Genomic DNA, 13,013 nt, shown 5'->3' with positions numbered 1-13,013 from the left:
TTGGGACTTGAACATTGTCCTAGAAGGCCTAACAAAACCTCCGTTTGTACCGCTATCAGAGATCTCTTTAAAGCACCTTTCCCTGAAGACTGCTTTCCTGATAGCAATTACCTCAGCCAGACGTATTGGAGAACTTCAGGCCCTTTCTTGCAGGGAAACATATCTCCAAATCAGTAAAGATCACATCCGCCTAACGCTCGACCCTGGGTTCCTCCCTAAAGTAGTCTCCTCCTTCCACCAGGAACAGGACATTTTCCTACCCTCTATCACTAGGTCCGAAGTTGCAGGGTCCGGTGATGACATGCATCTTTTAGACGTTAAGGATATAGTAATTCAATACCTGGAGGCTACCAGGGCTCTTAGGATAGATAATAATCTCCTAGTTCAATTCTCTGGAAGAAATAAGGGGAAGAAGTTAGCTAAATCCTCCATAGCTAGATGGATCAGGTCCACCATCGAGTGTTGCTACAGGATACAGGGCAAGCCCAGTCCCGGCAATATTAAAGCCCACTCCACTAGGGCCACTGCCTCCTCTTGGGCTGAAAAAAGAGGTGTCTCACTGGACCAGATTTGTAGGGCCGCAACCTGGGCTAGCGCAAACACCTTTGTAAGACACTATCGTCTTAATCTTCCGGACTCGAATGAAGCTCTTTTTGGCCGGAAGGTTTTACAGGCGATATCCCCACCCATTTAGTCATTTGATACATCTCAATGTGGGCCGTGATGGTGGATGAAATGGAAAAACCGCAATTAGACTTACCGGTAATTCAGTTTCCTTGAATCCACCATGACGGCCCCGTACTATTCCCATCCCAAAAAATATATAAAAAATTATAAAAACAAAACAAAAAAAAACCCATATAATATATGTATGTGTGTGTGTGTGTGTGTGTATATATATATATATATATATATATATATATATATATATATATATATATATATATATATATATATATATATATATTATAAAATAAAATACGAGTTTAAGGGTATGAATCAATATCTTTTTACTCTCCGTTCCACCTTTCGGATAATTTGTAAAGCACTGAGGAGGTGGAGGGGTGGGGGGAATTTAAACTCTCTATGTGTTCCTGCCCCTACAGAGGTCAAGGGTCAATCTCAATGTGGGCCGTCATGGTGGATTCAAGGAAACGTAATTACCGGTAAGTCTAATTGCGGTTTTTTCTTGCCCCATTAGCATCATCCCAACAAAGAGATTTCTGCGCTGCTCGGACGTCTTCTATGTGGGCACTGGATCTACACAGCAAGACGTTGTGGGGACAATCCTGGCGCTGGGCCAATGTGATACTGGGGATGCAGAGCGCTGGGAATTTGCCTTTTTGGCTGCGTTATATTTTAAATATGATGGAGAAAACACGAGTTTTTAAATTTCACAAAAGTCAGAAATTTTTAAATGTCTAAATTTGCTATTTATGTATAGAAGACAATTCTAGAGCAGACTGGGAACGTGTAGAGAAATGGCGGCTCCAGCCGTCGTGGTAAAGGTCTGTCAATCCCGGTCTTTATTGTATATACAAGTACAGTGGTCCCTCTTCACTCCCCAGATTAACGCGTTTCGAACTGTTCACTTCTTAGTCATAATCCATGTGTCCATTTCGCTGTGGGTTTATGTAGGATGGACTCCCATCATCCCCAGGAAAAGGGGAGGAGGGGAGCGCAATCCCACAATCAGCCCCACAGCAGACGCCTGTTCAAACATAGTAGAAAGTATAGACCCGTGTGAAATAAAGGGTTTAAAATCACTAAAATAAGTTCCCATGGATCGGAAAGATTAGTGATATGGCGGAAAATAATGAGACACGAGAAAAACTGGATTTAGTACATTGTGTAAAAATAGATCTAATCGGCCATTTCTCTCATCAGTATATTGCACTATAGGAGTTTGATCCCTGAAGCCGTCATGTGCAGAATTATTAGGCAAGTTGTATTTTTGAGGATTAATTTTATTATTGAACAACAACCATGTTCTCAATGAACCCAAAAAACTCATTAATATCAAAGCTGAATATTTTTGGAAGTAGTTTTTAGTTTGTTTTTAGTTTTAGCTATTTTAGGGGGATATCTGTGTGTGCAGGTGACTATTACTGTGCATAATTATTAGGCAACTTAACAAAAAACTAATATATACCCATTTCAATTATTTATTTTTACCAGTGAAACCAATATAACATCTCAACATTCACAAATATACATTTCTGACATTCAAAAACAAAACAAAAACAAATTAGTGACCAATATAGCCACCTTTCTTTGTCCTCGTCCGTCCGGCGATGTTAACGTCCTCGTCGTCTATGTTAATGGGAAATAATAAAGTTATGGCTCCGGGAAGGCTGGGAGTAAAAAAAGAAAATGGAAAATGTCCCTATTATGAAGGGGTTAAAAGTCTGAAAATTCCTGTTAAAATGTAAAATCCATTCTCAGCACACTAACCGTCCGGAATGGTGAAAATCCAGCCAAAGAACTTACCGGGCACCTTGACATCGCCGCCGGAGTGTTCGCAACTCCAACAGAACATGGAGAAGTTTGTCAGCCACCAACCCTCACAGCAGGCCGGGCGCGCTCCTAAGATGGCGCCTCGGCAAAAAGACGCGACCATGCTTCATCCTGAATCCCCGGTGCCTGAAGCCGATGATGGGGCAGATTTCTCCTCGCAAGCTGAGGTGAGCGATCCGATCACCCTCACCAGGAGCTACCTGGATGAGGCTCTGTCTAGGGCACTGGCCCCTATAGCCGCTGACCTGACGGTCATCAAAACGGAGGTCCGCCATATTGGGGATAGAGTGGAGACCCTTGAACAAAACCAGGACTCCCTGATAACCTTTAACAAAGCGGTCGGGGTCACACTAGACACGCACCGCATGGCTATAAACAGCTCCCTATTGCTCCTAGAAGATCAGGAGAATAGGAGTCGCAGGAAAAACCTAAGAATTAGGAACCTACCTGAAGCTGCTGACAAGGAAGACTTGTTTAAAGTAATGGAGTCTCTGTTTGAGTTATTACTAGGCTCTGACAGAGCTAGCAATGTGGTTGTGGAAAGAGTACACAGGGCCCTGCGTCCGAAACCCTCGCCATCTGACAACCCCAGAGACATTATATGCGGGCTATTAAGCTTTAAGGACACTGAAGCGGTCCTACAAAAGGCTAGATCCATGGGAGAAATTCAACTTATGGGCTCCAAAATACAGTTATACCAGGACATTGCCTCTTCTACTTTACAGAAACATCGGCTATTGAAACCTCTCACTGATATTTTGCGCTCCTCAAAAATCGCTTACCGCTGGCTTTTTCCGTTTGGCCTCCTTATCACTAACGGTAATAAGCGCTTTACTATCCGCACACCAGAGGACCTGAGGCAGATATGGGAGCCACTTAATCTGGAACCTATGTTCCTATCCTCTTGGATGCCGATCCCATTGGAAGAGGACTTACCCCCCTTACAAGTCCCACAGAAGTGGTCTACAGTCAAGAAACAGAAGAATAGAAGAAATGGTGGTCCTTCCAGAATGGACACTAATGATTGATTATTGAGTTAACCCTCTTTCTCTATACTTTACCTAGTTGGCATTGTATATTGCCTGCTTCTTACTTGTGCCTTAATCGTTGTCACTATATGTCAGAGTATTGCTGCCTTCCCCTCGAACCCCCCCCCCCTCCCTCATTCCTCCCCTCCATCATTGTATTTCCCCTTATGTAACTGTCTGGTATATGCTGCTTTGAATTAGGCCGGACCCAGAAGGCAAACGCTCGAGTGCCTTTTCTGTCACCTTCTACCGGTTAGTCTTTTTACCATGTCATCTGACATGGGCTCAAGCCATTTGAGGCTTGGGCAGTTCAGGCTATCTCATGTTATTGTTCCTCTTAACCCTCAATTTTTTATGCGCAGGAACTGTGCGCATATTTGGAGCCTTGAGTTTTAACAAGGTCCTTAGTGTTATTGTATGGTTTGATAAGTTGGATCATAGAGCTCTCAATTTTCAGCCTTTAATGAGATATAACTTTACAGATGTCTGACCTAAAATTGAATGTGACTACATTTAATGTAAATGGAGGTAACGACCCTATTAAGAGGAGTCGCATCTTCCAGATACTAAGATCGGGCAAATCACAAATTGCTATGCTCCAAGAGACGCATTTAAAAAAAGACAAGATTCCTAATCTAACACGCTCCTCTTTTCAGCATTGGTTCCACGCATGTAATAACTCTACAGCCACTAGAGGGGTTAGTATCGGTATTCATAAAAGTGTCCCCTTGCGCGTGGTGGCGGAGATGGCGGACCCCGAGGGAAGGTTTCTTCTTATAAAAGGCATATTGGGGGGGTATAGAAATTACTTTATGCAATGTTTATGCTCCTAACAATACTCCTAAATGGCTGAACAAGGTCCTGCAAAAAATTTCCATTTTTTCCTCCGGTCTGTTGGTCATAGGCGGGGATTTCAATTTAACATTGAACCCCCTTCTGGATGCTTCTTCTCGCAGGTCCGTGGTCTCCGCTGGGGTACTAAAGGGGTTACTTAGTAAACTTAGGAATATGGGTCTATGCGATGTGTGGAGATCTATACATGCTGACAAAAAAGAATACTCTTACTACTCTCACCCTCATAAATCTTACCAGCGACTGGACTACTTTTTCATTTCTGATAGATTACTACCTCAGGTCAGTGGAGTTGAAATACACAGCATTACAATCTCGGATCACGCTCTGATTACTCTCTCATTAGCCATACCTGGAGCTTCTAGTAGAGAGTGAGTTTGGTCCCTTAATCCTACACTTTTATCTACTCAAGCTGACACTGTCTCATTTGAGAAAAAGATAACTTACTATTTCACTCTTAATGACCTGGAAGGAACTCCTCCTGCTTCTCTCTGGGAGGCACATAAAGCGGTGGTGAGAGGGGAGTTTATAGCATTAGGTTCATTCCTAAAAAAGAAACTGGATAGTCGCCTAAATTTCCTGCTTTCTAAAATCTCTTCCCTTGAACAAATACACAAAAGGTCTATGTCAGATTCTGTTTGGGAGACTCTCCTGTCTTTGAGAAGAGAACTAGGGGATCTTCTGAATGTTAAAGCTGCTAAAGCCTACCTCAAAATACGTCATAGACAATATGTACATGGGAACAGGGGTAATAAATTAATGTCGGCCCAAATTAAAATGAGAAATGAACAATCTTACATCACTAAGATGCGAGATAACTTGAATAAGATAGCATCTGACACTCCGAGCATTGCCAAAATTTTCAATGCATATTACTCTGCCCTATATAATTTACGCGGGAAAGAGTCCCTTTCTGTTATCCAGGACAGGAATGTCCTTACTAATTCCTTTTTATCTTCGCTTAATCTACCAAAACTATCCCCTACTGATAGCGAGTCTATGACCTCCCCTGTCACACTTCCAGAAGTCCAGAAAATCCTTAACTCCATTCCCTCGGGGAAAAGTCCCGGCCCTGATGGACTACCAATTGCGTATTATAAGAAATTTTTTTCATGTATTAGGTCCCCATCTGGTATCTTATTTTAACTCAATGTTAAACGGGGTTTCACCAGCTAAACAGGCCCTTGAGGCTCATATTGTGGTCCTCCCCAAACCTAACAAAGATCCGGAAATTCCGTCCAGTTATAGACCTATTTCCCTCTTAAACACCGATTATAAAGTTATGGGCAAAATTAATTGCACACAGAATTGCCCCCTTTCTGAAAAACCTTATAGCTCCAGATCAATCTGGGTTTGTTGGGGGGCGGGAGTGCAGGGACAGCACTTTTAGGGTCCAACTGTTGATTCAACAAGCTCTGAGATCTAAAAACAATCTGACTCTATTAAGCACGGATGCCGAAAAGGCGTTTGATAGAGTGGATTGGGGATTTATGGCGGCCACTCTTATTAAGTTTGGTTTCCACTCTAAATTCATAGATGCTGTGATGTCCCTGTACTCAGCCCCTCATGCTCGGGTGAGGGTTAATGGCGTCCTATCCCCTACTTTCTCCATCTCTAACGGTACTCGCCAAGGATGTCCATTGTCCCCTTCCCTTTTCATTCTCTGTTTGGAGACATTAATACAGAAGATTAGACAAAGCGACATCATTAAGGGGTTTAAAGTGGGTCCGACTTATCACACCGTTGCGGCCTTTGCAGATGATATGTTGCTTATCATGTCAGACCCGGTCACTGCTTTCCCTGAGATTCTGAAACTTTTAGAGGTATTTGGCCATATATCTAATTTCAAAATCAACCTTTCAAAATGCTCAGTATTGGGTATTAACCTTCCCAGAGAAGTAGTAGATGGCCTATCCAAAGCTTTTCCCTTTCATTGGTCCACATCCCATATTAAATACCTAGGGGTTAATATAACTCCTTCCCCTAAACAATTATTCCGCTCAAATTATACTCCTTTATTATCTGACATTAGGTCACAATTGGAAAACCTTAAGATCCCCTTCTTGTCCTGAATAGGTAGGAAAAACCTCCTGAAAACTTATGTCCTACCTAGATTATTATACCTCTTTCAGACCTTGCCTATCTCCCTCCCTATTTCTTATTTATCTCAAGTCCAATCCCTTTTTTCAAGTTTTATATGGAAAAAATCTAGGCCTAGGCTATCTTATAGTTGCTTATCTCAACCTATGAGCAGAGGTGGTTTTGGCCTCCCTGATGTTAAAAATTATTATCTGGCAAACCTGATTAGACTGCACTCAGAAATTCTCAACCCCAATTCCCATAAATTAAGTTGTCAAATAGCCAATACTTCCTGGACCCCCTCGGAATTAGCCAGTCTGTGGGATACCTCGCCTACAACTATAGTGGTTAATAACTTAAATAATCCTTCATTTGTAGGGATCCACAAAGCTTGGAAGAAACTTTCTTCTCAAATGCCATTATCAAAGGGCCCCTCTCCTTTCACGCCAATACGCCTAATTCCTTATCTTCTTCATTCAGATTATGTTGACGTCTTTAACTTGTGGCCTAGGTTTGGTAACGATGTAGTTGGTGACGTATTAAAGGATAAAAAAGTACCTGATATTGTAGCTATGGAGACGTCATATAAAACGCAAAAATGGTCGCACTTACACTACCTCCATTTCAGGAAGATTTGCTTAGATTACCTACAAAAGGCTCCTCTGGGGTATGATCCATCCTGGTATGATGTTCTCCTGCAGTCTCCAGCCCTTAGAAGCAAATCACTCTCATACATCTATAACAAAAGTCTGGAACCAAAAGATGATAAATACCCTCTTTATATTAACCAATGGGAGTCAGAACTGAATACAAATTTCTCTGGGGTAGATGTAAAAAGGATTCTTAGCCATTCGCATGGTTTCATCCGTTGCATCTATGTCCAGGAAAATGCTTTCAAGATTATGACTAGGTGGTACCGTACACGTGACCTTTTGAACAGAATGTATCCTGAAGTATCTGCTAGCTGTTGGAGGTGTGCCACAGAGAAAGGTACTGCTTTACACATTTGGTGGTCGTGCCCTGTTATCCGTCCTTTTTGGGATAAGGTAGCCAGTGAAATAAAGAGCATTTGTTCCTCCAACACGGTCCTTTCACCAACTGCTGTGCTTCTTAACCTTCCGGATCTCCATTGTCCTCTTAGTAAACACTCCTTATTATCTCACCTTATTTCTGCTGCACAATTACTCATCCCATTAAAATGGCTATCTGTGCATCCTCCAACCGTGCAGATGTGGAAGGAGAAAGTTCAAGAGATATGTAGAATGGAGGAAATGTCTAGCTGGGTGAATTTATCACATGATAAGTTTCTGATCACATGGGCTAAATGGCTTGAGAAATCTTGTGATGTCATAAACTAAAATTTGCATTCTAGGTCTACGTCATATGTGTTGTTGCACTAAACTTATAATTGACGCTTCAATTTGTTTTTTCATATTACATATTATGCTCTATGTTATATGATCCTGGGGAGTGTTCCCCTTTCTGTTTTTATGTTTATTGTACACAATGTATATTTTGATTTAATATGCTTAATAAAAAGAAATTTGAAAGAAAAAAAAAAAAATGTAAAATCCATAGAATCCAATGTTACTTGTTCACAGTTGCTGCTTCCAGCTTTTTAAATACCATGTGACTATAAACGACCAATCAGAGAGGAGGTTCCCCATGGTCCACTCCATGACTACTTGCCCATCATCCCTATCACACTGGGGATCCCTCTGTACCAGCCGGGAGGGTGAGGTCCTGTTTAGGTAACTGTCCTGTTTGGCTGTGAGGTCCGTGACCCGTGGACCATTCAGCTTCCCTCCGATTAATGGCCTTCACCGGACCCCCCTCCCCCTTATCTCTCACCAGGTCCGGCCCTTAGGGGTCCCGTCCAGGCTGGAGATGCAGAGCCACACGCTGCTTTTCTAGACCCCTCTTTATATTCCATCTTCTCGTGTCCTGGTTTGTAACTTGCGCAGGGCGTGTCCCACATGCTGCAGGCCACGTGGGGGCTCCGCACAGTCCACACCTACGTGGTCACAGGTTATAGTCCCCTCACTGTCCAGTCAGTCCTGCAGATACAGCTCAGGCAGTTCTAACGTTCCGCTCCTTCCGGTGCAGCCTCCATGTGAATGATGAACCGGATCTGGTCTCGAGCTGCTGGGGGACAATTTATTATGTAAATTGGGGCCTTCGAAAAAACAAAGTCTGGCTCCGGCCCCAGAATCGGGTCGTTGGTCAATATTTGACCTGAACTAGAGATGAATTGGATCAAGAAGGAAGAACAGAAATCGTCTTCCTGTCCCTCCATGACCGGTCCGGCCGCCATCACCGGCGTCTTCCCTCCTTGTCTCCGGTTCACCCAGAAGACTTCCTCCGGGTGAACTGGACATTCCTGTAGACCATCTTATAAAGTAGTGGTGTCAAAGGGGTTTTCTGGAATTATCATATTGATGACCGATCTTCAGGATAGGTCATGAGATCGGGGGCTCCTACTCCCGGGACCCCACCAATCAGCTGTATGAAGAGGCTGCTGCGCTCGGTGACCTCTTACGCCTCTTCCAAGGCCATGTGATGTCACATTTACCGGTCACAGCTGCGATATCAAGCACAACCACTTTACTAAAGACGGCGCTTGGTGACCTGCGAGAAGACTGCAGCGCTCACTGGCGAGCCACGGTCTCCTCAAACAGCTGATTGGTCGGGTGTATCACCACTTCAGCCAGGGATTGTATGTAGGGGTCGTGTGAGGGTGCACCATACTTTACACTGCTGTGACCTCAAACATGGAGGAACTGCCCTGACGAGATCTTCTAGTCATCAATCCAGACAATAGAGAGAAGACCTCATCTCGTCTGATTTCTCCCCAAATGTCCCTCATCATCTCCGGTCATTATAAGCATTTCTATGGGATTTCACGCGGATTCTACATTAACTCCTCTTCTTCCATTCAGGTTCCTGTGATATAGGATTGTCCGATGACCTCATCAGTACCAGATAATGGATGGAGACGGGGACAAGATGGCGGAGAGGATATTAGATCTTACCCTAGAGATACTCTTCCTGCTTACTGGAGAGGTGAGAGGTTCTGATGATGTCACATTACATCATTATCTATGGTAATTACAGGGGATGTGACTGGAGAGGTGAGAGGTTCTGATGATGTCACATTACACCATTATCTATGGTAATTACAGGTGATGTGACTGGAGAGGTGAGAGGTTCTGATGATGTCACATTACATCATTATCTATGGTAATTACAGGGGATGTGACTGGAGAGGTGAGAGGTTCTGATGATGTCACATTACATCATTATCTATGGTAATTACAGGGGATGTGACTGGAGAGGTGAGAGGTTCTGATGATGTCACATTACATCATTATCTATGGTAATTACAGGGGATGTGACTGGAGAGGTTCTGATGATGTCACATTACATCATCATCTATGGTAATTACAGGGGATGTGACTGGAGAGGTGAGAGGTTCTGATGATGTCACATTACATCATTATCTATGGTAATTACAGGGGATGTGACTGGAGAGGTTCTGATGATGTCACATTACACCATTATCTATGGTAATTACAGGTGATGTGACTGGAGAGGTGAGAGGTTCTAATGATGTCACATTACACCATTATCTATGGTAATTACAGGTGGCCATGGCTGTAGAAGTGATGGACTCTGGAATGTACATGGTGACATTTATTATTATGTCTTCAATGAACAGGATTACTCCAGGGTGAAGAAGACGTCTAGTAATCTGATACATGAGAAGAACAATGAGAAGATCCTAGATGTCGTCCACAAGATGATGAAGCTGCTGACTGGAGAGGTGACACCGCCGGGAATGCTGGGACATTATACAGTCACAGCACTGGAGGGGTCTGGGTGATGACGGTGTCATTGTGTTGTCAGGTTCCTCTAAGGTGTCAGGATGTCGCTGTCTATTTCTCCATGGAGGAGTGGGAGTATTTAGAAGGACACAGGGGACTGTACAAGGAGGTCAAGATGGAGGAGGACCAGCCCCTCACATCTCCAGGTAACGGACAGGACTAAATACAAATGTCCTGGAATTCTCTGTCTGTAAAGTCTGAGTCCAGTCTCTGTGTCTCCTGCAGAGAGATCCAGTCAGAGGACAACACCAGAGAGATGTCCGCGTCCTCTCCTTCCACAGGATGGTCAGGTAACAGAGATTTTCCCTATCGCTGGTCACTGCTGCGTCCAGTGATTGGCTGCAATGGTCACATGCCCCCAGATAAGTATGAACCCACCACAAGTCCGGTCACTCTGAAGGGATCTGTTAAAAAAGATTAAAGTTGGATGATGACCCCTTTAACGATCTTTTGTGGTCATGGAAAATATTTCTCGCAACTTGTCCGACTGTCCTGTAACTTACAATATTTGCTTCACAGATTTTATATCAGGATGAAGATCTGCGCAATATTAATGCTACAGAGACAGATGTGAGGGGCGATGAGGAATACAAGGAGGAGATTCCTACAGAGACAGATGTGAGGGGCGATGAGGAATACAAGGAGGAGATTCCTACAGATAAGAGCCCAGGTGAGTAGTGACCACTACATGAAGCAGAGACGAGTCTGTTACTGTAGGACCAAACTATGTAACAGCCGGACCGTCCCATGAAGAATAATACAAAGCACATATCAGATATAGAACTCATCAGTAGATGACTGGACCAAGATGGGGATGGTAATCAGATGGTGGAACAAACGGATGATGGGGGTTATATGGTGAGCGGATGATTGAACAGACAATAAGTGACCCTGACTGAATCTTTCCCTAGATCTGTCCTTAGACGCTGACCCCAATCCCATCACTGACCCTCACTGTCCCTACAGACATTCTTATGGAAAACACTAATCTGTAAAACTGACCCTAAAACAAACAGGAGGACACTAAGGCCTGTTTCGCTCATTTATTAGGTGATCGGCAGAATATTTACACTGGCAGATTGTTGGGAACGAGCGTTCGCCATAACCATAAGAACAAAGGTACACCGATGAAGTAAACTAGGAGAGATACTAGAAAATAAAAGGATTACTGGACTGAAAAGCACAGAGCTTACACTATAACCAGCAGCCCCCTGCAGAAACTAGGAATATTTACAGCGAGGCTAACCAGTCAGGAGCTCCTCTCCAAACAAGGTGAGCTACAGAAGAGAGGTCGGCTGAGCAAGAGATCAGCTACTGTATAATACATAGCAACTGCCCCAAACATACTAGTAGACAGGAGAAGAGGAAGCAGTAGGAATGTTCCCGCTGATCCTAGCCCATTACACTAAGGTGGTAACGACTCCCTCAGGTCTGCGCTGTGACTCTCCAGGACTTGCTCAGTAATATCAGGGTGACAGGTCTCTTCCATGAATCTCCTGGACGTGTCCTGGTGTCCCTCTGTGCAGCATTTCACAGGCCTCATGTCAGGACTGCACTGGATTCTGGTGTCCAAATTATGAATGTGCAAGGTGTCACCATATGTGTCGTCCATACAGGCCGCGGGTACCTTCCGTAATCCTCTAAAATATGATGAGGATTGGGCTGCCATGCCACTTCATAGGATTTCGGCTCCCACCTCCACTGCAGGTTCCTCTTCCTCCTGACACCTCAGTGCAATGACTCCTTCTAGGAGCAATTATTTGAATGTTCAAAAAAAGGAGTAAACGTCCAGTGGCTTATACTACACCTAAGTATGGAGCGGGTGCAGACACCTTAAGACAAACCCACTGTCAAAGAAGGAAAATGTAATAGTAAAGAAATAGGCCGGCGCTCTCTATCTGGCTCTGTATGGATCAATCACAGAACCATGTGGTATATATGAAAAACATTTTATTAAAATATCACACTAACAATCTATACTGTCAGTGCACATGAACATTAAACCTAAAATGAAATAAAGCGCATAGCATTCCACTTACAGGTAAGTATACATCTGGACGTCCACAATCGTCCTAATGTTCTGATTATGGAAGTATCGGTGTTAGTAGGTTAACCTACTTGGTTCTGTGCTTGATCCATACAGAGCCAGATAGAGAGCGCCGGCCGATTACTTCACCATTACATTGGAATGTTCAGTTGGCTGTAAGAGTATGGGGGCTTAGTCATAGATCTCAGCCATGGAAGAGGAAGGTTATATCTTCTAACATTGTATTACTGGGACCACTGGCTGTTTCTACTGGGTCGCAGAACAGCAGTATTCCCACTGCTATGTCAGTACCGTACCTTGTATTTGATCTTTGTCCTCCTGGCCATTTACTGCTGCTCTGCACCCCCCACCCCGAGACGGCGGTGTCCCAAGTCACTTGGCGATGTTGTCTGTCCATTACAGAAAATTCTGCTGCCAACAAGATGCCATTAAACCTCTCAGTGAAATCCTGTACTACCCCCAGCAGCTGTGGCCTAATAGTTCTCTCCGGGTTCTTCCCTCCACCTCTCAGTGCTCTGCTAGTATAGGCCATTACTCGCCCCCCACCATCTTGAATTTGGGTCAGGATTGCCCCCAGCCTCTCCAAGCTTCCCTCAGTATACAGGG

General features: G+C 43.8%; 2 protein-coding genes across 17 annotated transcripts in view; one reads left to right on the top strand and one right to left on the bottom strand.

Annotated features, from left to right (window-relative positions):
• LOC121000856 (gastrula zinc finger protein XlCGF66.1-like) overlaps nt 1–13,013 on the bottom strand; it is a 576,261-nt gene that overhangs the window by 296,796 nt on the left and 266,452 nt on the right. The gene's annotated exons all lie outside the window — the stretch shown is intronic.
• Nucleotides 1–13,013, top strand: part of LOC121000834 (zinc finger protein 383-like) — a 1,218,895-nt gene that overhangs the window by 1,196,739 nt on the left and 9,143 nt on the right. For 13 of the 16 annotated variants that reach the window (XM_040431515.1, XM_040431518.1, XM_040431514.1 and 10 more), the window contains 2 exons: nt 10,586–10,650; nt 10,880–11,030. In XM_040431515.1, the coding sequence (XP_040287449.1) occupies nt 10,586–10,650; nt 10,880–11,030 (216 nt within the window). The remainder of the gene's footprint in view (nt 1–10,585; nt 10,651–10,879; nt 11,031–13,013) is intronic. The other 3 variants (XM_040431524.1, XM_040431529.1, XM_040431516.1) reach the window with 2 other exon arrangements.

This window comes from Bufo bufo, chromosome 5, assembly GCF_905171765.1.
Source record: "Bufo bufo chromosome 5, aBufBuf1.1, whole genome shotgun sequence".
Classification (NCBI taxonomy): domain Eukaryota; kingdom Metazoa; phylum Chordata; class Amphibia; order Anura; family Bufonidae; genus Bufo; species Bufo bufo.
Note: the sequence above shows the minus strand (reverse complement) of the source record. Positions and strands in the feature narration are given on the sequence as shown.